At 40.4% G+C, this 25,159-nt stretch overlaps 1 protein-coding gene and 1 long non-coding RNA gene across 4 annotated transcripts; both read left to right on the top strand.

Moving 5' to 3' along the window:
* Positions 1-380: 380 nt before the first annotated feature.
* On the top strand, positions 381-19,734 carry LOC122765035 (probable ribonuclease ZC3H12C). 2 transcript variants are annotated; one of them, XM_044019070.1, is made up of 8 exons: positions 381-495; positions 571-770; positions 10,083-10,247; positions 10,686-11,374; positions 11,988-12,127; positions 12,211-12,445; positions 13,107-13,213; positions 13,876-19,734. In XM_044019070.1, the coding sequence occupies exons 3-8, from the start codon at positions 10,152-10,154 to the stop codon at positions 15,456-15,458; spliced, it is 2,850 nt and encodes a 949-aa protein (XP_043875005.1). In that variant the 5' UTR covers positions 381-495; positions 571-770; positions 10,083-10,151; the 3' UTR covers positions 15,459-19,734. The 2 variants fall into 2 exon arrangements, with proteins under 2 accessions (XP_043875005.1, XP_043875006.1); XM_044019071.1 differs by lacking the exons at positions 381-495; positions 571-770 and adding an exon at positions 5,120-5,341.
* A 480-nt stretch (positions 19,735-20,214) lies between these two features.
* LOC122786123 lies at positions 20,215-24,816 on the top strand. 2 transcript variants are annotated; one of them, XR_006362402.1, is made up of 6 exons: positions 20,215-20,334; positions 21,374-21,408; positions 22,793-22,823; positions 23,099-23,171; positions 24,310-24,397; positions 24,484-24,816. It is a non-coding gene; the product is annotated as an uncharacterized LOC122786123 (long non-coding RNA). The 2 variants fall into 2 exon arrangements; XR_006362403.1 differs by having other exon boundaries at positions 23,021-23,171.
* Positions 24,817-25,159: the final 343 nt, after the last annotated feature.

Here is a 25,159-nt window from a genome sequence, read left to right as displayed (position 1 = left end):
TTTTAAACATGTTTATTTTATTTTATTATATCTTTATTTATTTAGTAGTATCAAGGTTATTATAGTTAATACAATTTAAAAAGTAGTGTTTTAAGAAAAACTAACTTAAAAACTTGTACTAACTTAAACTTAAAATTTATTTCATGCATAATCCTGCATTTGAGACATATTACCAAAAAACTAGACATTTACAAACAACAAATTAACAAATAAAAACGAATCAAAACCAACTCATTTTAAAAACGAAATAAAAACTAATGAAATATCCAATACTTATTATAACCTTGGTGGGTACCCATGTTTACCATGATGTATACACATGAGCCACAAGAAGGCGCTGTCGAAAACAAAACAAGGAGGCACGTGACACAACAGGAAATGGCGCAATAGGGAAGTTTTGAAGCGGCGCTTCCGGTGTAGCGGCAGTGTCGTCTTTCGTGGTTTTCATGTTGAATTCTAACAACGTTGGAAACAGACACTGGGTTTTTTTTACAGGTAAATACGCCACGTTAATTCACTTATTGTGTTTATTTTCTGTCATTTATCTGCGCGTTTGCTCCTATTTTGAAGCGTCACAAGACCGGAAGTGCCCTCGTCGCTGTGTGCTGTGGCTTTGACGCAGCTCAGCTGTGTCACGCCGCAAAAAGCCAGGCCGGATGTTTAGCGTCGTCGTCGCCAGTGTGTGATGGGAACATCCCGACGCTGCTTCTGCTCTCTGTCGGACACGAAGCGGCTCCGGCTCCAGCTCCGGCTCCGGCTCCGGCTCACAGGTCAGTACCCGCATAACACGCCCTCTGAGCGGTCACGTTCCGCCGGAGGAGCCGCAGGTTGGTGTCGGTGGAAGCAGCTGCAGCGAGGTCGTGACGAGGATGCTTCGCAGTGGCCGTACGTGCACGCGGCTGCGCGCGCTCCCACGCCAACGAACCGCACAATAATCTGCACGATATTGTCAAACATCGCGATGAAAATCACTCCCAACAACCAGTCTGCTGTGGCAAATTGCTCTTTATCGCAATAATAGTGACTGAAAAAAGTTAAAAAAATATTGTGTTTTCTTGTCAACCTGCAGCACAGTCCTAGTCATTTATACCTTTTGTTTTATTTATTTATTTTATTTTGAATTGTGTGTGTGTGTGTGTGTGGTAACAAAACTTTTTTTTTTAAGGAGAGTATTGTTTTGGCAACAAAATTTTATCCAGGGAAACATAATTCCAAGATAAAAATCAATGCTAAGGAACAATAATCTGCACGATATTACCAAACATCGCGATAAAAATCACTCCCAACGAGTCTGGTGTGGCAAATTTCCCTTTATAGCAACAATCGTGGTTGGAAAAAATAAAAAAAATTACACAACATTTTGTCTTTTCTTATCAACCTGCAGCACAGTCCTAGTGATTTATGTATTTATTACTTTTGGTTGCATGTATGCTAACATAAATGTTTTTAAATCAGAATATTTTTTAAATCCCTGTAGAAAAATGAATCTACTTCAGCTGAAAAAATAGGCAGAGAATAAATAGAGTAAGGTATAAAAATATCAAAAATAAGAATAAACGGCAAAAAATCAAATGTCTATAATACAGAATGTATTATAAAAGTGATGTTTTGTTGTATTTTGTTTAGAATTTTTGGGCGGTAGTAATGTTTTGGTAACTACGGTAGAGGGTTAGGGTCACACGTGGGAAAAATTTTTGGAAACAAAAAAAAGGTCCATAATTCTGCATTTAAAGATCAAAATTCTCACGTGAATATTTTTAAACGTGGCACTAATCGTCTTCCGTAGTCGCATTACAACGTCATTAAGTACAGATGAAGAATTAAAAGCTGTTACAACATTTTAACTTCACCCATTTCAGAATAATTGTTACACTTTTGGAGCATTCGATTTTTAGAATGGGTCAAAATACAGTGCTGTATACTTATTGTTGGTATCGGAAGATTCCATCCCTAGATTTGAGTGACTCATGTGGAAACTGGCTGTTGGTGTCGGTTGTTTTCGGTTGCTGGGGTCAGAGCACAGGTCACAGAGGTCATGAGGTCTCCTCCTGTTGCGGAGTCCTGGGTCTGTTTGTGCATGTTAATCATTGTTAATGTTTGTTTTAGATTATTTTAGGTTCTTAGATTCATTTTTTTCAGAAGAATTTGATTCTTTAGTGTCAATAATTGTGACATTTCTTGAGACGAAGAGTAAAAACAGTTCCTCAGATTTTTCAGCTTTTTAAATGTGAATATTTTCTGGGTTGATTTCTTTGCTCAACAAATTAATTTGCTTTGTGGAAAAAACAATACATTCAAGAACATTGTTTCCTGACTTAAACATTGCAATAACGCCACGTCTTGACTTAAATATCACAATAACATCATCTTAATAACATCATCGTGATAACATCGTATTGTGACTTAAATATCGTTATGATACATATAGAGTATAGCATGACTTAGATAGTGTGATATATCGTATCATGACTTGAATATCGTGATATCATATTGTGATAATATCGTCTTGTGGGTGATTTCCACCTGCAGTAAATAAACATGAATAATCATTAACAATTAGCCAGTGTTGATTATAGTTGTGACCTATGAACTCCTCACGCAATTTCAGTACTTTTTTTGAGGAAAATTCTGTTTTTCTACAGAATCGTGATATTCGATTCTGTAGAAGAGCAATTTTTAAAAGTCACAACATCACATTTGGATCAATACTAATATTGTCCTGATAAATTAAGCAGATAACTGGATAATAATTGACGTTAGCAGAGTATTTTCATCTCCTCTTGATGCGTTTTTTTTCCGTCTTGAAGCTGCTTTGTTTGGTCTCTGTTGAGTCTCTGGAGCTGATGTGTGTCGTACTTTAAAGTGAAAGAGGATCATCCTGTTGTTGCTGCTGCTGTTGCTGGGGATCAGCAGCGCACACACACACACACACCTGTTTGCTGCGACAGATGGCTGACAGAGTGCTCCTGTGTGTGTGTGTGTGTGTGTGTGTGTGTTTGGACACAGTGTTGTTGGTCAGCTGCTGTTTCAGATCAGCCCTATCATACACACACACACACACACACACGCACACACAGTGTTATTCAATCAGGCAGTTGTTCCTCCTGTTGAGCCTCCTGTGTTGACTGGAAGCGACTTTCTTTTACTCAGCAAACTTCACTTTCAGCTGCTATACTAGTTCAAATATATTATATATTATATATACATATATATTCATGTATTCATAGTCAGTGTGCACATGAACACTACAGTGACAGGTCTTCATGGCTTTGTAATCAGTCAGTTTTATGTCATGTTGGAAGAACTGAGGATGGTATCACAATAACATCGTATTCTGACTTAAATATCGCAGTAATATCATAGTGTGATAATATCATATCCTGGATTTCTCGTATTGTGATCCAAATAATATTGTGATAACATTGTATCGTAACTGATATAATATCTTATTGTGACTCAAATATCGTGATAACATCATATTGTGACTTAAACATTGTGATAATGTTGTATCTTGACTTGAATATCACGGTATCATATCGTGGTGTGATAATATCGTATTGTGACTTAGATATCGTGGTAATATCATAGTGTGATAATATCGTATTGTGACTTAGATATCGTGGTAATATCATAGTGTGATAATATCGTATTGTGATTTAAATATCGTGGTAATATCATAGTGTGATAATATCGTAACTTAGATATCGTGGTAATATCATAGTGTGATAATATATGTGACTTAAATATCGTGGTAATATCATAGTGTGATAATATATTGAGACTTAAATATCGTAATATCATAGTGATAATATCGTATTGTGATTTATAATATATATATATTGTGATTTAAATATCAATATCATAGTGATAATATCGTATCGTGACTTAGATATCGTGGTAATATAGTGTGATAATATCGCATTTAAATATCGTAATATCATAGTATAATCGTGACTTAAATATCGCGGGTAATATCATGGTGTGATAATATCGACGTGACTTAAATATCGTGGTAATATCATAGTGATAATATCGATACTTAAATATCGCGGGTAATATCATAGTGTGATAATATCGATTTAAATATCGTGGTAATATCATGTGTGATAATATCGTTAAATAGCGTAACTTAAATATCAATATCATGGTGTGATAATATCGTATTGTGACTTAAATATCGTGGTAATATCATGGTGTGATAATATCGTATCGTGACTTAAATATCGTGGTAATATCATAGTGTGATAATATGGTATCGTGGATTTCCATCCGTAGTAAATTAACATGAATAAGCAGCAAAAATAATGATTAATTGAGTAAGAATCAGCCCGTGACCTATATGAACTGTGACTTTGCATTTTCTCAGGTGGTTTTCTTTGTATAAAACGTTTGAGAACTACTTGCGATTTTAACGCCAATATCAGCGGATACTGATATGGTGCTGATAAAAGTTTTTGAGAACAAAAATGTGTAAATTAACACGATTGGGCAGCAAAAGTAAAACGGTTAATCTAATAATTCCCTCTACACATAAAAGCTTGGTGTTTCCGAGTCATCTGCCCCTAAGTGTGCCACAACAAAGACGAGCAGGTCCACCTCCTCGTCCTCATGTGGACATAAAACTTTTTGATGTCGCTCACCCCCCAGCACTCGTCCTTTCACCCTTTGAGCCCCGGCCACACTCTCCTCTTTCCTCCTGCCCTCTGCTCTTTCAGGCCGACCACACTCCCCCCATTTTTCTCTCTGTTAGAGCCTCCCCCCCCCTCTGAGCCCGGAGGACAAAGAGAGGAGAAGGCCTGTGTCTCTGCAGCCAGGTGTTGTGTAAAGCTGCCCCGGGCTGTAATAGCCCCGGCCCTCACGCTGCAGCTGCCCTCCCCAGCCTCCCATTGTGAGCCTCTATTGTTCGGCCGCCCACCCCGCGCTGATTCATCGGCCACACAGGGGAGGGAGTCCTTTCACACTGACGACACAAGTGTGTGTGTGTGTGTGTGTTGTGTACGCGTGCCTTGGGGAAACTGGGTGTTGCGAGCAGTTGCCCGCAGCCCCTCCTCCTCCCCCTCCTCCTCCTCTTCCTCGTCGTAAAAGCCCTCTGCGCTGGGATTGGTGGAGGAGCTGCCACTCTGGACGAGGGGACATTGTCGCTCCATCTGCTCTGCCGCTCATTGTCCAACGTTGTCCTGCTCCTGCAGCTCTGGAGGAAAGTGCTGCGCCCGTCTGTGCTTCACCTGCAGCTCGGAAACTCTTTGAAAACTTTGGATTAAGCTGCTGTGGGGAAAAAAAAAGTCTGGATTAAAATGATGCAAACATGAGATAAAGCACTTGTATTTCTTTTAAAGGCCTGGTAAGTTTTTAAATTGTCAGCTACTGACTCTTGTTTCTTTAGTATTTAAGTATGTAGATTCTCCCATTTTCTCATCTGGGCTGGATTACAGGATTACAAGGTTCCTACAGGTGCTTGAAATCCTTAAATAGTGACTAGATAGTGTGAGTAAGTTTGAGAGTCTAAAATGTGTGGAAAAGTGTGGAATAAGTACTTGAAAAAGTGCTTGAATTGGAACCCCTGAGGATTGATATGCTGGATTTAAAATTAGTTTGAAGTAAAGTAATGAAATTAGCAGCAGTAATCTGAACTGTCATTTTATCGCCACATAATCTGAGGATCCCGGGGTGTCGTTATAGTTTGTAGAGCTGACTGTGAGACACCTGCCCTGACTCTGCTTTAAGGGATAATCCAGTTTGTTTGAACTAACCGTAAATCTCATTTAAATCTGCACCAGCGCTTAAATCTTAGATTTGCTGCACCAAATTCCATAGGAAACATCAGTGAGTTAAACTCGCGTGCACACAGGAGCCACTGGTCTACTGCTGCCCCCTGTGGTCACTTTGTGTCACTGAGGGTAATCTGAATGAAGGATTTCAAACACAGAATTTTACAAAATAAGACATTTGCAGTTAGTGATGGAGGCAGCAGTGGATCAACAACTCCTGCGCGCTGTGACGATAAATTGACAAATTTCTCTCTCGATGGGGTTAGGTGTGGGAGAGTGAGCGGTTTTACACACTTGAGTTTCCAGTTTGTCTAACAGTGAGATAAATATGTCACCGTGTTATGATGAGATATTGTAGACTTAAAGGTGGATGTGGATTTTATTTTGTTAACAACAATAATGTCGCCGTACGTCACAGGACCATATTCCAAGAAACCTGAAATATCCCTTTAAATCTTCCGTTTGTTTCTGTGTACCTGCAGCTGATGACTGTATGAATTGTGGTTAGGTTATGGTTAGGGTTAAGCATTAACTAGTTATGGTTAAGGTTAGTGATAAGGCTGTGTGTGTGTGTGTTTGTTGAGGTCACCAGGCTGATGGTTGTTGATTTTGCATCCTTGTGTGTGCTCTGCTGCTGTCTCATTGGCCCTCTGCAGACATGGCTGTGTGTGTGTGTGTGTGTGTGTGTGTGTGTGTGTGTGTGTTGTGAGGACACACTCACCATCAGACATCTGTTGCCCCACGACTGGCGGGGAAAGCCTCCCTCTCTCCCTCCCCTGCTGATTATCCTGCCCATTTATTCCATTAAGTTTTGCACAGTGTCGTTTGTGCTACCAGACAAACCACCCCCCTCCCCCCCGTCCCCGTCCTCTGTGTCCCTCTCAGACACCCCCCGAGCCCCCCCATAACCCTTTACCTCCCTCTGTCCCCTGTCTCCCCTCTGTCATACACTCTAACACAAAGCTTTCACATAAAAAGCTCCGTAAAGACTGTGTTACATATTCATCACTGTCTCTGTCAAAGGCTGCAGAGGTGTGTGTGTGTGTGTGTGTGTGTGTGTGTGTGTGTGTGTGTGTGTGTGTGTGTGTGTGTGTGTGTGTGTGTGTGTGTGTGTGTGTGTGTGTGTGTGTGTGTGTGTCATCGGCTGATATTTGAAAGATGCACCCACTCACCCTGGATCTCTGGAGACACACGCTCTCTGCCGTTGGTCCGTTAAGACTCGGTATCGTAGATTAAACGAGATATTTTCAAAATAAAACCCCCCTCGTTTTTATTAGCAAAATTGCAAATGCGTCACTTTATTTGTTCTATGTCGTCGTCCAATAAAGCGTTGTATTCACATGCTTGCCTCAGAGGAAGAGCCAGTGTTTTTCCTTCACTTTTTATTCAACAGGGATTTTTTGAAAACAATCGTTTATTTATCATCGTCAAGTTGTTTGGTTGATCTGGTTTCTCTAAATAAATCATCAAGACATTTTATAATGTATTAATTGTTGTTTTCAGCTTCTTAAAGGTGAATATTTTCTGCTTTATTTGTGACATAATAACAAAGAATTCCTTAAAACTCAATACTTTTTTGGTTTGTGGACAAAACAAGACATTATGGACCAAATGAGAGCCTGATTAATCAAGGAAAATTAATTGATAATGAAAATAATCAGTTTACATTCATATTTAAGTTCATATTTATCGGACTTTTGGACTTAAAAAGCAGGTGAATATTTGCAGCAATAACATTTAAAAAGATATATAATCCCTAGTAAAGTAAGAAACAGGTAACAAGATATTTCCACATTCATTTTGACTGTTAAAGAGTGGAAATGTCGCGTCACGTGTACGTGATGAGGGCCAAAACCGTTGCAATTCTAAAAAATATTCTTCAGTATAGTTTAATTTAAAACATTTTTAAAGAGCCTTCTGTTCTTAGACTCACTTTAGTTGACAGGCACGATTATTTGATTATTCACTGGATTATATCCCAATTTCTTTACAAAGCACATTTATGAACAATTTTAGTTATTTGCAATATCATGATAGAAAAGAATTGTTTTTTAGACCCACCCCCATTAAATAATCAAATATAAGTTTAGCTTTAAATTCCCTGAATGCCCTGAATTATGGAGAATGATTTTTATCGCAGTCGCATCTGTAGACTGGATGACGTTAATCTGGATATTTTGTTGTTTTGTTTTATTAAAGTATTTTGTGCGTTGAATGTATGAGTCACTGTGTGTGTGTGTGTGTTTGTGTGTGTAGCTGAAGCTAAGTTCTTCGTCCTAATCACTCCTTTCACATCCATTGTCTTGGGGAAGCAGAGTGGGTTGCCAGCGAGGCACACTTAAGCCCCGCCTGTCCCCCTCACACACACAAAACCTGCCTGCGTGTGTGTGTGTGTGTCAGCGGCTGAACGCCCCTGCAGCCTCTGTTGTGGCATTTTGGAAGGGGAGAATGCCTTCAACAGCTGTAGCTTAGCAACAGTTGCTCAGGCCATGTTGCTAGGCAGCCCCCTTTTCATAAAATGCAGCCCATTTGTGCCCCACCCCCTCCCCCAGCTTCGTTTAAGTCACTTCCCCTGACTTCCATCATGTGTTTGAGGTTCAAGCTTCATGCACATACTCACAATCTGCAGGTAAATATGACCTTGAAGTGCAGAGAGTGACCTTCAGTGACCCCCTGGAAGATACTGCATCCAATCAAGATTACAGAAAACAGATTACACCAGGTCTGATTATTAGAATTCTTTTTATTAAAATAAGGAATACAGCCGATAAAATATATAATTCATAAAACAACAACAAAGACTGATTTTAGACACTTCATTTAAAGCTAAGGTTTTTTTCCTCCTGGAAAATATACATTCTCTTGCTTTCTAAACAGCTCAGTCCACTTGCACCAAAGCCCATAGAGAAAATCAGCGATTTTAACATCACAGCACACAGGAGTTGTTGATCCACTGCTGCCTCCATCACTAAGTTCAAATGTGTCAACTGTGTTTAAAATCCTTTGTTCTGATTGACTTTAGTGACACAAAGTGACCACACGAGGCAGCAGTAGACCAGCAGCTCCTGTGTCCCTGTGAGCTAAAATCACTGATTTTCTCTACTTTGGTGTGGGAGAGAGAACGGTTGAGTTTCCAGTTGAAAAATGCTGTATATCAGTGAGGTAAAGCAGGGAGCATGTTTTGCAGATATAATGTGGAGCCTCTGTGTTTAACCCGAGTGACTCAGCCACTCGAGTGGGAAGAAGCATATGGAGTTTAATTAGCAGGTAGAATATAAGGGGGAGGGACCGACGGCCTCATAGCTAACGGTTGTTAAAACAGTTCACCCTCTGTCTCTGTGTAGATTAATGTGCGGTGGCGTGGCGCTATAAAAACACTGTGGCCAGACAGACACACAAAAAAACATCAACCACAAGAGTCCATTAATTAGAGCGAGAGGCCCCAACGTCTCTTTGTGTCACCGTCACTCCCTCAGCACATGTCCCCCCACACCAAATAATTGGGATTCAAAATAACGTTCAGATAGGTGGGGAAAAAAACGTCCTTCTGTTTTTAATCTACCGTCATTTGGTTCGTATTTGTAAACTTGGAAAAAAAAATGTATGAGCAAATCCAGATTAAATAGATAAACTAATAAATAAATAAAGTTGTAATGTCATGATATCAAAATGTTTTAACAAAATTTTATGTAAAAAAAAAAAACTTAAAACAAAAAACTAGGTGGTGGGAATTGATAGTGAAATATCACAATATTTTGTTTATATCAATTGTTTTTTTAGAATATAATTGTTTAATTGACAAATGAACAGTTAACTTATTGTGACCTAAATATTGCGATAATATAGTATTGTGATCATTTCGTGTCATGACTTAAATATCGGGATTATATAGTATTGTGATAATATCGTATTGTGACTTAAATATCGGGATAATATAGTATCATGATAATATTATATTGTGACTTAAATATCGTGATAATATTGTATTGTGACTTAAATATCGTGACAATATTGTATTGTGACTTAAATATCGTGACAATATTGTATTGTGACTTAAATATCGTGATAATATTGTATTGTCACCTAATGTCACGTCATGAAGTTGAGCTCTCTGTTGTTATTATATAATATCGTTCCGTTCCTGGTCACATTTCCCTAAAATGACATCTGCTGTTGACTTATAATTTTCATTTAGCAATGAAAGCTGAATGCAAAGTCCAACACATCGCTGGCCCGGTTTTCATTCAAATATTGTCAGAAATCTTTCCACGTGTTGCTTTATGCTGTGCTCACCGTGTCTGTGTCTGTGTTCAGTCACTGATGAGTGGAGCTGCGTGAGAGGGCAGCAGTCGGCCCGCGGTGCTGGATGTCTGTGACAGACCCATGGGTCAGAAGGACCATGAGGAGGCAGGAGCAGGACGCATCCTCGACCTGGAGCTGGATCTGGAGTATCTCCACGTAGCTGGGGCTGACCGGCAGGTAGGCACCACCATTATCCTCACCTCAGTCACTAACAATGATATACTTTAAATGATATATTTAATTTGATCTAGAATCTAAATATCACGATAATACAGTATTGTGACAAATTCGTATTGTGACTTAAATATTGCGTCAGTATAGTGATAATATTGCATTGTGACTTAAATATCGCAATAATATAGTACAATAATAATATTGTATTGTGACTTATATATTGCGATAAAGTATCCTGATAGTAGCATAGCCTGACTTAAATATCACATTAATATAGTATAGTGATAATATTGTATTGTGACTTAAATATTGTGATAATAACGTATCATACTTTAAATATCAGGATATAGTATTGTGATAAAAACCGTATTATGTCTTAAATATCGCGATAATATAGTATGGTGATAAAATTGTATTGTAATCCTGTGTCTGCATCCGCAGGCTGGCAGTGCTGACGGACCCCCTGCTATGGAGGAGCAGGGGGAAAACTCCCCTCTCCCTGCTGTGGCGGAGGAAACCGCCGCCGTCTCTGATGCCATTTGTGATCCGTCGTCGTCTTCCAGCTCCGCCCACACTGTGGACGGAGGAGAGGGATTGTCCACTCACAGCAAGATCACGCACCAGCCGCTCTGTCGAACCCAGTGTGTAGACTTGGGCACCGAGGGACCTCCTGAACCTCCTGAGCCTCCTGCTGAACTCTCGTCAGAGCCTGAGCGAGACTCATCTTCTCAGTCTCCGCCCACTTCACCACGCAAGCACCCGCCCAGTCGTCCGCCCACTCCGGCTAAGGCAGAAGCGGGAGGGAAGGGGTACCAGGCGAAGCTGGAGTTTGCCCTGAAACTGGGCTACTCCGAGGACACGGTGCGGCTGGTGCTGTCCAAGCTGGGTCCAGACACGCTCATCAACGACATCCTGGGAGAGCTGGTCAAGCTGGGCACCAAGACGGACGGCGAGCAGCCGCCCGTGTCGCTGGCGTCCACCTCGTCCTCGTCCTCCTCCTCGTCCTCGTCGTGCGCCTGCTCCGATGTGCTGGACGCTCAGAGGTCGGACTCGCCGTGTCTGTCGGACTCTCTGTGTGACCAGGACAACCTGCGGCCAGTCGTGGTGGACGGCAGTAACGTAGCCATGAGGTGAGCAGCTTCTGCTCAGTTTATTAGGGACACCTGTCGTAGCGGGACCACCACAAAATCAAGGGGTTCAGGTTTTTGGATGTGGATGCGCGAGGAGACACCTCTGCACCACACCTGCACCAAAGTCCATAGAGAAAAACTTCATTTTTAGTCTGTGGGTACACAGACAGTTGATCCACTGCTGCCTCCATCACTAAGTTCATATGTCTTATCTTTTTGAATTTGGCATTTAAAATATTTAATTTAGACTTAACTCAATGACACAAAGGGACCACACGAGGCAGCAGCAGACCAGCAGCTCCTGTGTCCCCGCGAGCTAAAATCACTGTTTTTCTCAATGGACTTTGGTGCAGGAGAGCGAGTGGATAATAAACTTGAGTTTCCAGTGTGAAAATGATGTGTGATGACGAGATAAAGTGTCAAACATTATTTTCAGATATCATAGACTTCAACAGGTCATTTTTCTTAAATGGCTAAAATAACTCTCAAAACCCTGAACAATCTCTTTAATAAAGAACGTATCCAGTTGTTCCTAATGACGTGTCGTAGCATCACCATAAAGAGATGGAGAGAAGAAATAATAACCTTCTACCCTTTGTCTTGTGTCCTGTAGTCATGGCAACAAGGAAGTGTTTTCATGCCAGGGCATCCAGCTGGCTGTGGACTGGTTCTTAGAGCGCGGTCATCATGACATCACAGTGTTTGTGCCTGCGTGGAGGAAGGAGCAGTCCCGCCCTGATGCTCCGATAACGGGTGAGAACGAGCAACACACACACACACACACACACACACACACTCGTTGAGGTCCATGTGTGACGTAATGTCCTCGCCCACAGATCAGGAAATCCTGCGTCGCCTGGAGAAGGAGAAGATCCTGGTGTTCACGCCGTCGCGCCGCGTCCAAGGCCGTCGCGTGGTCTGCTACGACGACCGCTTCATCGTCAAGCTGGCGTACGAGTCAGACGGCATCATCGTGTCCAACGACAACTACAGGGACCTGGCCAACGAGAAGCCCGAGTGGAAGAAGTTCATCGACGAGCGGCTGCTCATGTACTCGTTTGTCAACGACAAGTAAGTGGAGCCATTAGTGTGATTTTAAAAGATATAAAGACGTTAAAACATGTGCTGTAGGGTTAGGATTAGACAGGTGTACAGTATTTTCTTTCCTCCATAGATGGATACTTTGTTGATCCCAAAACTGGGAAATAAATGTGTGACAGCAGGTGGATACATGTCCAAAATGTAGTTTGCAGATGAGCAAACATGTCAGATCTAAACAAAAGCTAGAGAGAATATAGTACTTATCATCATTTACCAGCTGTTTATTCCATAAGAACAAGCTTCAGAGATTAAAATCAACTGGGAACTGTCTCTAATGTTATTTGTATATTATGTGGGAGAGAAGGAATTAATGAATGAGTTTTGGTGCTATTTCCCTTTTTTAAATTTGAGAAGAATAACTAATAATCATCACTTGTCTTCCTATTTACATCTTGTTTAATATTTGCTACATATATTTGGATACAAAGACAATTTTCCACATTTTTACATTCATTTACAGTTCAAATCTGTGTTTTTCTTGCCACACATAGTAGTTTAGTATATTAGTTTCCTGTCTGTTAACTGTACAGCTCAATAACACAACACTTAAACACCAGGACAAGACTGAAAATGATGGAAATCCCATTTCATTTGACTGTGGTGTGTAAATATTTGGCCCTCTGTCGCTCAGATTCATGCCTCCTGATGACCCTCTTGGTCGCCACGGCCCCAGTTTAGACAATTTCCTGAGAAAAAGACCCGTCATGCCCGAGCAGAAGAAGCAGCCTTGTCCATACGGTGAGAAAAAAACACGCATTTTTCATCTCCTGAAGTCTACGATATCTTCTGAGTATAACAGGAAACTGAAGCTTGTAAACCACTCACTCTCCCACACCAAACCCCATAGAGCTCACAGGGACACAGGAACTGCTGGTCTGCTGCTGCCTCGTGTGGTCACTTTGTGTCACTGAGGTTAATCTGGATGAAGGATTTCAAACACAGAATTTGACAAAATGACACACTCTCCCACACCAAAGCCCATAGAGAAAAATCAGTGATTTTAACACCACAGCACACTGGAGCTGTTGATCCACTGCTGCCTCCATCACTAAGTTTAAATGTGTCATTTTGTCCCTTTGGTGTTTGAAGTTGGTGATACAGATGTAGTGACACAAAGTGACCACACGAGGCAGCAGTAGACCAGCAGCTGCTGAGTCTCTATGATGTAAAAACAAAGGTTTTCTTAAAAGAATTTGGTGAGAGAGAGTGAGTGGTTGTCAAACTTGCTTTTAGGATATTGTAAATGAGGCTTCCTTGTGTTTTAAGTGTAATTAAAAGTCTATCTTAGGCGGGTGCTCGTGCAAGCACACTTCAAAAAAGGCTGACTCATGTACTCATGTTTGTTTATACTGCTCCTTCTGTATATTTGCTGTGTAATCATTCTTCATTTTCCATTGTAGGAAAAAAGTGCACTTACGGCCACAAGTGTAAGTATTACCACCCAGAGAGAGGCGCTCAGCCTCAGCGCGCCGTGGCGGACGAGCTGCGAGCCAGCGCCAAAACCTGCGTCACCACAAAGAACCAGGGAGACGCTGGGCTGGTGAAGAGCCACAGCGTGCCCGCAGGAAGCATTGACGCCAAAAAAGGCAGCGCCTCGAAGAGGCAGTCGGACCCCAGTATCCGCGCTCTGTCGTACAGCGACGCGGAGGAGAAGCTGCTGCTGGCTAAAGGGAGGATGGAAAGCCAAAAGAGCAGCAGCAGCAGCAGCAGTTCTAGTAGCAGTTGCATGTCTCCAGCCCCAGGAGGCCCTCCGTCTGGCCTCAGCCTGCCCCACGAGCAGCAGTCCAGAGCTGCCACTCCTCACGGTCTCCTCCCTGCCTCCAGTCATGACCTTTACCCTCACTGTGAGTCTCCAGACTTGAGCTACTACTCGGTAACGCGTGCCTACTCCGGCCTGAGCCTCTCCTCCAGACGGAGTCCTGACTGTCGCTTCCCCGGCGACGCAGACCTGCGGTTGGGCTCGCTGGGCTCAGCAGGCTCCGAGTGTGGCAGCGAAAGCAGCACGAGCTGCGGGAGCAGCTGTGACTCGTACAGCGAGAGGCCGTGTCCCGGGTGTCCTCCTGACGCTTTACTGGAAGACAGCGTCCACTTCTCCGCTCCTCATGGTCGACTGTATCCCCATCACGCTCCGTCAAACCACGACCTGTGTGCTCTGCAGCCTCCCGATTATCCAAATGTCCCGCACAGCCACGCGTCAAACCCCGGCGTGCACAGCTACCACATGAGTGTGACCTGTGGGCAGAGCTGTGGTCACGAGCAGCCTCCTCCGCCTGACGCTCCACCAAAGCGCCCCCTCTACCCGCTACCGCCTCATCTCCAGCATCAGCCGCTGGCCGCTCGCTCCAGCTGCCCGGGCGACTACCACTCCCTCTCCCAGAGCAGCCCTCACCCTCCCGGCTCTCCCCTGGGCCGCTGCCTGGCCCCCACGCGAGCCGAGAGTGTGTCGGACTCACGTCTGTACGAACACCACGCCACGTCGCACCATCACCACCGGCCTAAAGCTCTGCCCAGCTGGGACTCGTACTATCGACAGCCACCGCTGCCGCCGTCCAGGTACGAGTACCAAAGTCTGCCAGACACGCGTCAGTCGTCCTGGCACGCCCCCCCCTGGACAGAGGAGGGCTACGCCCAGCGGCACCACTCCTCTCACCCTGCTCTCCACCCGTCCCCGACACATTACCTGAACCACCCACCGCCTCCTGCTCACTCTCCTCATCCCTCCAGCTCCCCTCTCCCTCCTTACCCGCCTCACAGCGGCCACCTCGCCGTCCCCTCCCACGCTCCTCCCTCCTACATGCTGCAGCACTCAGAGTCGCCCGCGCACGGCCGCTACGGCGACGTGAGGGAGAAAGCGTACATCAACCTGTGCAACATCTTTCCCTCGGAGCTGGTGAGTCGAGTGATGGCCAGAAGTCCCCACATCACTGACCCCCAGCAGCTGGCGGCCGCCATCCTGGCAGAGAAAGCTCAGTCAGGATACTGAAGACGGGAGGAGAGGGGAGAACACATGGAAGCATGCCGGGCGTGCATGGAGGAACACAGGAATGCTTTTGGATCGTTTTTCTCACCATGAAGTTGAGGTCTAATAAGATACTGACGGTAGTTAGTTTGTAAACTGCCCACACCAAAGTCCATAGAGAAAATCAGTGATTTTAGCTCATGGTGACACAGGAGCTGCTGGTCTGCTGCTGCCTCGTGTGGTCCCTTTGTGTCACTGAGAATCTGAATGAAAGATTTTAAACACAGAATTTAACAATATGACACATTAGAACTTAGTGATGGAGGCAGCGGTGGATCAGCAGCTCCTGTGTGCTGTCATGTGATGAAATGACTGGTTCTCCGTGAGGTTTGGTGCAGGAGAGTTTTGTCCCTGCGTCGTGGTCTCAGGCTGTTTGCTGGCAAATCCAGAGTCAGTCCTTCATACAACCACACGTAAGAGCGTAAGAAAGCACCAATTTTAATGTCGAGCATCATTTTTTAAGGATTTTGTTATGCTTCAAAATATTAAGGCACTTTTTTGTTTTTTTGTTGTTTTTTGTTTACTGACTGATGGATTATTTACTACATTCAGATTATTTGGGGCAGTGTGCAAACACTTGTTTGTACTGTACTCAAACTCTCAGACATTTTAATCGCATGTGTTTTGGCACCAGATGGAGATTTTCTACTTCATTACTGTAAAAAAAAGGGTAATGTATTCAAATTGAATTAATTTAACTTGTGTATTTCTTAATTTAAAGGTGTAATATGCAATAACTGAGAGCCAATCTTTTGTTACCAAAGGATGAGCTTTCTCTGGCAGTAAATCCACACAGACGACGCCTTCTGCTGGACACCTAGGACAACGTCCTGTCCTCTTGCTTTCACTAGCATGACTCAGCTAATCGCGATATATATACGTGGTCGATGTGACACTTTTGAACGCAGCAGGTTTTTAGTGACTGGAATTGCTAACGACGGCTAGCCCGAGACACGTTTTGTATTTCTGACTTCACTAATGGAACTCGTGGGCCGACGTCACTCCCAGTTCCAACTTTTTACAAATTAAAAAAAATTCAAAAGCAGCATCAGCCAGCCAGACTATTTCCCATATGTGTTGAGTTACAAATTTTAGTATTTATTCAAGTCGCCCGGTTGCCCGTCTTAGTCAGACATCTTATGGCTCAGTCTGTCATCTACTGTGCATTTATATCGACTAATGTGAGGCTGAATGTTGCATATTGTACCTTTAATTGGTGGTAAATTCCCATCTGGTCATCTCCTGTTTCAAACTGCTGTGTGTGTGTGTGTGTGTGTTGTGTTGGGGTGAAAGACGGTGGTCCTGGTGGTGACCCTGTCGTGTGTACCTTAGTTTTAGTAAGGGACATCTCTCTCTCTCTGGCCCTTTATTCTGGGTCAGCTCTGGTTTCTGCCACAGACGGCACTCATCTTCCTCCTCCTCCTCCTCCTTGTCGAACCAAACACGTACATAATGTGCTGCTGTAAATATATTTAACATAAACTCCCTGCTGACTCTGGTCTCGGCTGAATCGGCGTCAGACAGAGAAAAAACCTTGTTTGATACAAATTGTATCATGAACTAAAGTCGCTGATGTTCTACACAGTGTCACACACACACACACACACACTCATGTGTTGCAGTGCTTCGCTTAACACGCGTCCCAACCTTTGACCTCATGGGAAATTTTAGCTTTTACTTCAAATGTGTGACGAAACATTAAGGAGTTCCTTCCGCCTACTTTGTTTAGGTGACTAGACTTCTTCATGAAGCTGGCTTTTACGAAACTACGGAGTCCAGGAGGGGAAAAATATAATTTTTACTACAAAAAGTAAAGCAGACAATTAGCTACAACCTCTGTGCAGGGACTGTCTACAAATTCCTATTCACCTCGTCACCTATTTTGGCCAAAAACATACCTTTTTCTTTTGGCGATTTTTATTCAGAATATTTCTTAATATCTTCACCATAATACACTGTGGTCAGTATATAATCACTATAAACTTTATTTATCGCCCATAGATTATACTAAAAACACCAATTTGGTGTAACAAAAAGACTAATTGATTATAAAAATTCCCAGAAATGTAATTTTTTTCCCCCAGATTTTTTATGTATTATCTATAGGGGTTAAGTGAAGTCTGTATTGATTTTATAGACACTATACTGTAATATAGTGAAGATATTACCTAATATTTTGAGTAAAATTTGTTTAAAAATGTTTTTTTCCCTAAATGGTTGTTTAATTTTAATCTACAGAAGATAAGAAAAAAAACAAAATTGATTTTATAGACACTATACTGCAATATTTTCAGTAAAATTTCCCAGAAACTATAAAAAAAAGTATGTTTTTTTCCGCCCCTTAATAGATGTTGTATTATAATCTACATGAGACTTCATTTGGTTTTTAGACACTACACTGGATTATGGTAAAGATATTGAAGATTTGATTTCTTGGGGTTGCAATTTGTGGACGGTCCCTTCACGCTCGGCTCGTTTAGTAGCTTATTGTTCAAATAATGTAATAAACAGACGTCACCTCCTGTGTTCTGTAAAAGAAAAACTGCCCATTTTAGAATGACAGTGAATTAGTCTAATTATTACTTTTATTTTTATTTATTTTTTCGTTCTTGCAGTGTTTGAAGATAAAGAACCAACCTGAGACGCTCACAAACTACACTGCCATCATTTCTGACGACATTCAACACCATGACTTTGTTTCTTGGCATCGAGACAACACAGTATATGGCATTTGTGTCATTTTATTGACAGTGTACGATACTATTTTGGGACTTTTTGACCACGTAACAAACGTTTTTGACATTTTGACCACATATTTGGTCCACATGATATACTGAGGCTTTTGTGTCATTTTTTTGATACTTTATTCAATTTTTTGTAATATTTTCACAAGAAGAAAACGCTTTGACAACCGTGACCTTTTTTTTTGACATTTTGATGACGTAAATTTTTGATGAAACTCTACTTCATTTGTTAAACACATTATAATATGAAGTTTTTTTTGATGATGTAGTATACTTAGTATACTTTTGTGTCATTTTATTGACACATTTTATAAACACACATTATATGTAGTTTTATTCCCATTTGTGACAATATCTACTCTGACTTTTGTGACATTTTACTGACACTTTACTATCCAAAACACGACTGTTTTGTTTCTGACGACATGCTGTACTCGTCCGTATCTCAGGCTGGTTCTCTGTGACAACCACACTTCAAAATGCCCGTGAACGTCTTTATTCTACCCCGTTATATTAATAACATTGAGCTGATTTTTATTTGTAAATGACATAGTGAGTGGACAGACCCCCACATGCCATGCTAATAAGCATTTTGAATCTATTTAACTTGAAATGATTCAGTCAGTAAAGACTGAATATTGTTGAGTTTCAGCAGTGAGCTCACATTACTGTTGCATCACCAGCTACATGAAGCCCACTGGACTCTTTCCTGTCCAATGCGTCACTTTGTACAAATATACAAACGCGTATGCGAGCGCGTGTTGCGTTGTTGACATGAGAGAACCTTAGTGTGTACTGAAGAAGCGCCTTCTCTCCGGCCTCCTGACACCGTGTGTCAGCCGGGCGTCCGAGCGTGGGCCTAAAGTAATGCCTCTTGGTGGCATTGTGCTTATGACACATCCAATACTCTGAACTATGTTCAGCTAACTGTTATGCATGTTTTACATTTGTTTTAATGTGTGATATTTTAGTTTTGATTTGTGTACCAAGCTGCTTTCTGTCCTGGACACAACCTGATGCTTTTAGGTGTAGCAGTTTTCGTTTAATTTAATTCACGTGTTAGTTAGTGTTTGTCTCAGTAAGGCACTCTCCTGTCACACACTTACTTTCTTTAAAGCAAGGCTTTACATTGACTCCAAAAGACCAGAAAGCATGACTTTGAACGTGTACGTGTGAACATGACCACGTTCATATTTTTGAATTTTGTTTGCTTTGACAATTGACCGTAGATAGTATTGAAACCATTGTAATGAACTGATGTGGTGTAGCTATTACTGTACGTGTATTTATGTAATATATATATATATATACACACTATGGTACAGAGACTTCTGTTTAAATATGATGTTTACATTTTGTAATGGTGTAACTGATGATTGTAAACAACTCTCAATTATAACTGTACATTGTGATTAAAAAGATGCAGTCGAAGCTTCGAAAAAGTCCTTTTGTCAAAGTCCAAATGTATTTCACAATAAAAGCGTTTGCTCAACATATATGGGGGCTTTTTGGCTTAGATTTACCCGATTTTCTAACTTCCTTATTTTAATTATGATAACTAATTAGTGTTGGTTACTGAAGTTAATTAATTTGTTTTTTCTCACCAATCTACATTTTTATGTCTGCACTGCAGTGACATAATGTATAAATGTAATATTAAACACATTTAATAAAGAAAAGGTTTGATTAAAAAAATAAGTTTTTGAATAAATGATAATTGGCCAGTAGCTTAATAACATCATAATAGTCAAAATGAGCACAGGGTTAGGGTTCCCTATAATCATATAGGGTCATGGTTTACTTCCTGTTTTATTTTGTAGCCGCGTTTGTCTATATGCTTTGCTTTATTTTGTTACCCGTGTTTGTCCGTCTAGGTGTACTTCCTGTTCTATTTTGTAGCAGCGTTTGTCCGTCTTGGTTTACTTCCTGTTCTATTTTGTAGCCGCGCTTGTCTCACACACAAGCTACTTCCTGTTAGCTCCCCTCTGTCTCATCACCGGTGGTTGTAGACACCTGTGTCTCCTCTGTTTGTCCTCTTGTTTTCAGCGTCCGTCTCTTGTTTTCTTCGTATTTCATCGTACTTCTCCATTTTTATCGTAAGTTTCTCTTGGTTGCGTTTATTTTGTGTATTTATTTTTTTATTTAGCCAAATATTGTTTCTAAATGTATTACGGCAGCATGTTTGCCTGAACTCCCTCGCGACTTGTGTTTTAGCATTTAGCTTTAGCATCGTGACGAACAAGTGAGACACACAAAAAGAGACGTTATTTAAGTACAATTTAAAGAAAATATATTGTTTAACAATGTTTTTAGTACATTTTCATTCGTTTAGGGCATCGAATAACAAAGGGGGTTAATTTACTTAACGTTCAAACATATTTTAATGTGAAACTGCTAACGACCAACAATTATCTTTTTGGTTCTACAAATAAAATAAATGTAGGACTTTTTAACTTGAAATTTTTAAAAAACTCTACAGTAGGTTTGCAGTATACTCGTAGTCATAGATGTGCGGAACACAACTTCTGGACACTTATTTTTACAATTCGATATGATATACCTTAATTGTCCCACAATGGGGAAATTCCCAATTTTATTACCTCAACTGTATAAATAGACAGTTCTTTATAGTTTCTGCAGTGCAGTTTTTAGGTCTGTGAGGACCATATATGTCTTGTAATCTGGATTGTTTTTCACGTATTATGCCCATAACAAAAGTGCTAATCATTGAATTATTTCACAAAAGAAATACTTTGAATAGATTCATATAGTTTATTTAGTGATGTGTACAGCTGCAGATTTGAGAAGTTTATAAAACGGGGAGCGAGTTAAATGTATGTTTTTGTCATTTAAAACCTACAATAAAGTCATAAAAGGGTAAAGAAATTCTTCAATAAATAGTGAAGTAGAAGTAAATCTACTCTTTAAACTCAGCACTAACTTGTCCTCACAATATTAACTGTTAGTTATATTATGTATTAGTGCTAGTTATAATAGTATAATAATGTTTTTTCCTCTAGTTAATCGTAGTTATTACGATAACTTAACTGAGGTTGATACGTGGAGAATGAGGAGACTCTTGTGGTTCAACAGCTTAAAGATTGGTAACATTTTAACTGATGTGTTTTGTTACAGGTGGATGTGACGTCATCACTCGTCAAAGAGAAAAGGTGAGACATTATATAAATTATACATATAATGAGATTATCAGGTGACGGGGGAAAAAAGATGTGGCTAAATTGTGAATGAGGAACTTTGTAAACAACAAAAAAACAGTTATATGTGTGTTTAAATTCAAAGTCGAGGTGAATGTTTGAGTCGTGTGACTGTGCAGCCACCAGAGGGCGCTCTGCCTCTGCAGATGATACTGCTGCTCAGAGTAAATAAAACACCAAATAATAAACAGAATAAAACAGTGAGTCATATTTGAATTAGCTAATAATAATGATACTAATCAAGAAGAAACACAAATTGATTCATCTGTGAATTATTTTGTTTTGTTAGATTATTTGTTCGGTCCATTAAGTGTCAGAAAATGTTGAAAGATATTGTTTCAATGATTTCTTTGTCAATTGGAGAAAAAAAAGAAGCTGAAAACTTGATTTAATTATTTTAAAATCATTTGTATCAAAATTAAATAAATCTTTATATCAGCTCTGGTTAAAAGAAGTTTCTGTACATTTTACATGATTATGACTATAAGTTAAAAATATAGTTAGTTAAAAATAATTTATAGAAGAAGCGATTCCAGCACCAGGGGGCTCTGTAGGAACAGCTACATTTTCCTGTTTCTATTCTCTCACACTGAAATGTATTCATTGATTAGTTTTTATCAAGGTTCTCCTGCAAAATGTGCTTCATATGAAACATTTATGATTATAAGCAGGATTTTAACCTTCAAGTAACGTCTCCATGATTATTTTCATGCTGCGTCGAGTCATAATGACAGAGTGAATGTATCGTCTGCGTCACCTGCACCGACGCAATGTAACGCGATTCCCACTTTGTCTGGCTTTAAAGGAGGATTATTTTAATCTTAAATGTGGTTTTGTCTGTTGATGTGATTTTCAGAGATTACATTGTTATGGTAAACAATTTTAAGGATATGTAGATATATTTGCGTCTTAAAATAGTTTGTGTTGTAGTTTTAAAACTAGTCAAATCCAGTGTCTCCTGTTGAACATAAACACATACTTTATACACTTTACTGCCCTCTGGTGTTAAAAAGCAGAATGACACTGGTTTTTAGTCATTAACACACAATGGTAACTAAAGCAAGTTACATTTGTATCCGTAAGAGTGAAACCTTTTAAGGATTAGGACTTGGTTTTAGGGTTAGACACGTCAGGTAAGGGGTTATGGTGTGTGTTTGTCTCTATGGTATTAATATAAATATTTCCTCAGGTGTGTGTGTGTCCATCCTCAGGGGGCTTCTTTAAGAACTGGGTCAATCTCTCGTCTTGCTGGCATCAACACACACACCCCTGAGGAAATATTTATATTAAAAATCCTGATGTGTGTAAAAAATGAATTAACGTGAGTTTGTTATCACAGCTCAAATCAACTTCACCTCAGTTTCATAAAGGTAAGTGAACGCATTGCGGTTTTAAAACTCCTCACATTCTTGTTTTTAAACAATAAAATTGGACTATTTGCTTATTGATCTTCACATTGATCTGAAACACTGAGACATTATGAGCCGTTGTTTTTCTAACAAATCCCGTTAAATTTTATTACATTTGATCGTTGAGATGTGAAGGCATTTTGCTGTGTGTGTTTCAGGTCAGGTGAAATCACACAGCAGAAATAAATGTGTCACCTTTTTTCTGCTGCTCACTGTTAATTCAATTATTCACCAAGTGATGGCATCATCGCCTTCATCACCTGAGGAGGAGGATGAAGACGCTGCTCTGGTTTATTCCCTGAAGAGCTGGTGAACTCTCACACACACACACAGATGCATAAATGAAGTCATAATGATCTGCATGTGTTAATGCTGCGCCTCCACATGTATGTGATTATCATGGAGAACTTTCATTCATCCCTGAAGGAAAAGTAGATTTAAAAACACACCCGTCTTCATTTTTAATCAGAAGAAACAGAAAATTGTGATGTTTATGTTAAATTCATCACCACATTTACAAGTTTATTCCAGTGGTTAGCAACTGGTGGCCCGGGGGCTAAAACTGGTCCACCAGCATCAGCATTTGGTGCAGTTTTTTGAATGATTTGCTTTTTCTGCACAAAAGTGACAAATGCATCCAGAAAATATCAAACTGACTCAAATACAGCAGTGTTAACATTTTATTCTCCTTATTTGACACATTTGTGAGTTATTACCACGTCATTGTTTTCACACAAATACATTTACAAAATGTACTCTTTTGTACAAGATTGAATGATTTATTAAACTCAGCTGGCTTCAAGTCTGAACAGAGAGAAAATAGGTTTATTATTTAAATATCACCAAATCTTTCTCACAGTTGTATAAATTAAACTGAAGATCTTCCTGTGCTTGTATTTTTTCTGGTCTTGCGCCCTCTATTGGTGTACAAACATAGTCCAGCAAAAGACACATTTTTCAAAGTGACCTTCATTAATACGTCCACACCTCATGTTTTTATTACTGATGATGTGTGGACGCTTTGAGGACAGGGTTTTGCCTCCTTCACTGTATGGACACAGACAAAGTGTCCTTCAGCTCAGGGACGTGTGATCATCATAAACAGAGATCATAAGAGGATTGAATGATAACAATGCCCTGCTCCAGATCACAATATAATTGTATATTATGTGCTACATTTGACTTAAATATGTAGTGAAACTTAAATCAAGGCTTGTTTGTCTTAAAATGCTAGTAACCATCGTTGTATGTAGAAAAACTGCTAAAAGTCATTGCAGGTTATTGTTATGTAAGCCACGCCATAACATAAAAAAAACTACAGGGAAAACAGTGAACAATCTACTATAATCACAATGGAGTCACTATAGTGACAATGTATAAATGGAAACAATCTACACACATCTCTGCCAGATTTCATGAATGATGCTTTTCCACTATGCCATTATAGCGTGGGACAGCTTGACTCTACATCGTGTCTCCTATCCACATCTGGATCACCAATCTACAGAACAGACCATAATGGCTCAGCTGTAACAGTTAAGTAATAAAGTCATATAGCCTTTACAACAAAATGCATATTTTTGTCATGTAACTATATTTCAGCAAATACTTGTTGTTTCAGGAAAATGAGGTCAAACGTGAATCTTCTCATCAGCTGCAACCTTGACCCCGCCCACCATCTTGTAACCAATCACCTCAACGGCCTTGCATACATGGTCATCATGAGGTCCCACCCCTGTCACTCCTCACACATACAAATCAAACACACCCACTTGCTCTGACAGTGTTTTCCTTGAATTCCTCTGCTGCTGGCTTTGACCTCTGGACAAATAACAGACTTTGTTATTAGACAGTGTCTAGATGAAGAGAACCATAATCAGTTTCTATTGTTCATATGCTGGTGTTGACGTCAACCTCTGCTTGTATATGAAATAAATGTATGTCTTAAAGGATACTGGGCTTTTTTGTAAGTGATTTTTCCTATCCCAAGCTAAGTTGTCAAAAATGTCATAGTATAGTATGTGTTCCAAAATCAGTCAAAAGTCATAGGTTAGTATGTCGTCCAAAATCAGTCAGATCAGTCAATCACCTATGACTTTTGTGACTAATTTTGGACCACATACTAACCTATGACTTTTTTGACTGAAAATGTCATAGGTTAGTATGTCGTCCAAAATTAGTCAAAAAAGTCATAGGTCAGTATTTTTACTCTCTCACACACACACACACACACACACACACACACACACACATCAAACGCACTCACCTCGCCCGCCAAACATTCCACACCAACGAGC

The sequence above is a fragment of the Solea senegalensis genome, linkage group LG2 (assembly GCF_019176455.1).
Source record: "Solea senegalensis isolate Sse05_10M linkage group LG2, IFAPA_SoseM_1, whole genome shotgun sequence".
In the NCBI taxonomy this organism is placed as follows: domain Eukaryota; kingdom Metazoa; phylum Chordata; class Actinopteri; order Pleuronectiformes; family Soleidae; genus Solea; species Solea senegalensis.
Note: the sequence above shows the minus strand (reverse complement) of the source record. Positions and strands in the feature narration are given on the sequence as shown.

Excerpts from the sequence above, each read along its gene's own strand:
- LOC122765035 (XM_044019070.1), top strand. The coding sequence starts at position 10,152 with ATGGGTCAGAAGGACCATGAGGAGGCAGGAGCAGGACGCATCCTCGAC. Across the intron at positions 10,248-10,685 it reads TAGCTGGGGCTGACCGGCAG|GCTGGCAGTGCTGACGGACC; the intron begins GTAGGCACCACC and ends CTGCATCCGCAG. Across the intron at positions 12,128-12,210 it reads CCCTGATGCTCCGATAACGG|ATCAGGAAATCCTGCGTCGC; the intron begins GTGAGAACGAGC and ends CCTCGCCCACAG.